Consider the following 3,551-nt stretch of genomic DNA (forward strand, 5'->3'; position numbering starts at 1 on the left):
CAAATCCTCTGAGATGCCAACCCAAATCAGGTATATGCAGAATTATAAGGCCAAGACTCTTTTGAGAGAGACACCTCCCTTCATCAAGTTTGCAAGACACCGTGACATATCGAGTTAATAATACTTTTATTTTAAATGGAGTTCTATGGTCGGTCCGCACCGCGACAATTGAATGTCGAAAGCGTTTTGCTTATTGCAAAACCTTTTACTTTGCTTGCTTCTCCCGCGCTTATTTTATTGCATTATTGATTTGAAATATTACATGACATTAAACATATAAGCAACCCTTCTTTTTAAACATTTTTCCTTTTATACATCATTTGGCTGCTGAAAAATCAACAGCAACTCCTACTAGTGGTCAATCACAAATAGACATGTGTACAAGAAAATAATTTTTTAATGATAGATTAAGCACGTATTCATCTGTGATTGGCTAACAGCAAGAGTTACTGTTGATTTTTTTAGCAGACAAGTATTGTCCTTTCTCTTTTTAATCATATATTAAACACGTATTCATCTGTAATTGGCTAAGACAGTCAGAAATTTATTCTAATGGGAGCAACCGAAAATAACTAAGAAAACCTTATTATAGCATGGTTTCAAATAATGATGTATAACAATTCCAATGTTCCAAAAATTTCAATATATTTGTGGAAAATGGCAAAATAATGAGAAAAAGATAAATACATGATAACACTATTACTTATATTACTTATATAATATTTGATGTTAAATATAAGTAGAATGAATGTATGTTGAATATTAGATACATATATTTTCTTCAAAGATTACCATGTATATTATATAATTGTAATCTGTAACTAAACAAACGAATTACTTAAGTGGAAGCATCTAACCAAGTGAGCCTTCATTAGCTCCGTCCATGCCACTCAAAACGCAAAATATATACACAACACAAGCCACAAATATATGGAAATTCATTGCATAAATTAAGGCCGCTAAAAAAAAAACCATGAAATTCGACGGATGAAATCTAAAATCGCACTTTAAAATCCAATATATACTAAAAATCCATGATTTTTTTTGAAGCACTTTTTTGCTTGGCACTGTTGCTTGCTACTAGACAAAAAAGACCTCCATGCTTGCCTCCTTGGCGGAACCACAAACGGGGCAAAATCCAAGAAACCCTTCACAGAACTTGCACGAACAGAGATGCCTGCACGGCAGAAAAAGCACGCACGAGCTCCGCGCGCGGCAGCTTTTGCATACCAACTTTCTCCTTTTCTCTTCCGCCAATTGATCTTCCTCCGTAATTGCTACTCTGTTTTCACAGCAGGACTCTGCGTCGTCGGTTTCGCTGCTGACGAGAACCAGTCGTTCTCTGACCTGCTCGAGCGCGTTGTTCAGGTCCATCACCATTGATTCGTTCGCCTTCGCCATCCGCTGCCACGTATCGCTTTCCATCTCCGCTTTTCTCAGGCAGTCCTGGAGCTCCATCGCTTTCTTTGTCGCCTGTCCTAACTCTTCTTCTTTCTGCCTAATTAAATTTAACGTTGTGGATTCTAAGTTGCTCAACAAAGCTGCTAGTTGCTGCTTCCTCTGCTCTTGCAATTCGAACTTCAGCTTTTCACTCTGCTTTCAAGAAAACAAATAAATGAGGAAAGAAAAAAAGTATCCGTTATCTTTAAACATTTTCTCAGAGGAAAAATAAATCCTCATTTGTTCACTGCTGGTGTCATTTATTCATGGTTGCTTATAAGAAAATATAAATTACGAAGAGATTGGTAATGTTATCTTAGTTTGTAAAATTATTTTAGTAAACTTTTTACTCTTTTTCTAGCAAAAAAAAAAAAAAGAATTCTCACTCTATTTTTAAAGAAAAAGCATTGAATTAGAAATTAATCACACTAAATATAAACATATAAAAACACTAAAGAACACTCTATACACATTAATGTTGGACATCATCTATTTAAATTTTAAGAAGTTTTAGTAATATTTTCAATATTGTTCACTTTTAAAGAAAATGAAATTTTCCTCCTAAAAGTCACTCATGTTACTTTTTATTTATAACATTATTTTATCATTTTGATTAAAATTCTAAATTTTCAAGTTATTTTCATTAATTTTCTTTAAATTTTATTTTCATTAAAAACTTCTCTTTTAACGAAATGCAATTTTAAAGGTATAGTAAATAATGTCAATTAAAAGTACAAATACGATTTTTCGTTAAAAATAAACAACACTATAAATGTTTTGTTAAAACGAAAAACTACTGAAACGTAAAAAAAAACTTCTCTTTTAACAAAAAATCATTTTTAAATGTATAATAAATAGTAACAGTTAAAGATAAAAATATGATTTTTATTAAAAAAATAACCATACCATGTGTATTTTGTTAAAACTCCCTTTGTCAACCATTAAATTATTATTGAAATATTTGGTTAACGTTATTTTTTTTGGGTGACCATCAAACATTTTACAAATATGATCTCAATAACATTTTTCTTAATTATAGTCATCGTCTCTAAATTTATTATGCAAAAGCAATTATAAGTGAAATATTTTTTGTATTAACTTTTGAGAGAGAACAAATAAAATTAGCACAACAAACACCATGAAAAATAAAGAACCCAAAAACAGAAAAAGAAAATTAACAACAATAATCACCTGGAATTGAATAATGCAGTCGAGCTCGTGCCTTTGCAAGTCCAGCAGAGCCCCTAAGTTTTCCGAGAACTGCGTTGGGAGAAAGCTACTGAAAGTGGAAGGCGAAACCGAAGCTCCTAATGGGTTGCAGAAATCAAAGCCCGTCGTGTTTAAATTCTGACTCTGATTCTGTGCCGCCGGAAGACGGAGGTGAAAGTGATTTTGAGGAGGAGGAGGGCTCGGAATGCCGGAAAATATGTCGTCGAGGCCGGAAACAGGGTGGAGCAGCGCCGCCGCCGACGACCAATCTTCAGAAAAATACAAACTTTGTGCCTGAACTGCCATGTTTTTCTCAGACAAGCTTAATCTTCTGCCTTCACATATTTCATGGGACTTTTTAATACGAAACGAGATGGGGTAGGTTTAGAAAAGCAGGAGGGTTCAATGTTCTTGTTATATCAGAAAAGATGCATGACCCTTTCTTTCTCTCTCTCTCTCTCTAGACTCTCTCCCTCTCTCTTTGTTGGCATAACCTTTGCCTTCTTTGTTGCTTTGAGTTTCTGGTTTTACTGGAAGAGTGGTTTATATATAGAGAGGAAACGGACAAATCTTTCTTAATATAAATTAATTGTGACTAATTAATTCTAATTAAGGAACTAAAAAAAGGGTTAATTAATAAAGAAAGTTAGGAGCTTTGAGAGTCTTTTTCTCTGTTGCCCAAAATCCCAAAAGGGGAGACAGATGTGGGGGTGGCGGGAAAACGACGACGTACACATGCAGATTTGGGGACAGAAGGGTCACAGAATGATCGGGTCAGAGATTTCATAAAGAAAGTAAGAGAGAGAGAGAGAGAGAGAGAGAGAGAGAGAGAGGAGAGAGAGAAACGCGAAAGGGTCAGACGTTACGAAGAGGAGAGGGGGAGGAGATTGAGAGAATCGGAG

The 3,551-nt window shown here is 34.6% G+C and overlaps 1 protein-coding gene across 1 annotated transcript; it reads right to left on the minus strand.

Annotated features, from left to right (window-relative positions):
- Positions 1-927: 927 nt before the first annotated feature.
- On the minus strand, positions 928-3,171 carry LOC103420860 (probable BOI-related E3 ubiquitin-protein ligase 2). Its single transcript, XM_008358903.4, has 2 exons — positions 2,632-3,171; positions 928-1,593 (listed from the first exon to the last, which is right to left on the minus strand). The coding sequence occupies exons 1-2, from the start codon at positions 2,953-2,955 to the stop codon at positions 1,081-1,083; spliced, it is 837 nt and encodes a 278-aa protein (XP_008357125.2). The 5' UTR covers positions 2,956-3,171; the 3' UTR covers positions 928-1,080.
- Between the last annotated feature and the right edge of the window lie 380 nt (positions 3,172-3,551).

Source organism: Malus domestica, chromosome 08, assembly GCF_042453785.1.
Source record: "Malus domestica chromosome 08, GDT2T_hap1".
Classification (NCBI taxonomy): Eukaryota; Viridiplantae; Streptophyta; class Magnoliopsida; order Rosales; family Rosaceae; genus Malus; species Malus domestica.

Bases quoted from the DNA above. Each gene is read 5' to 3' on its own strand.
- LOC103420860 (XM_008358903.4), bottom strand. From the start codon at position 2,955: ATGGCAGTTCAGGCACAAAGTTTGTATTTTTCTGAAGATTGGTCGTCG. The intron at 1,594-2,631 runs GTGATTATTGTT...TCTTGAAAGCAG, and splicing joins ACTGCATTATTCAATTCCAG to AGTGAAAAGCTGAAGTTCGA.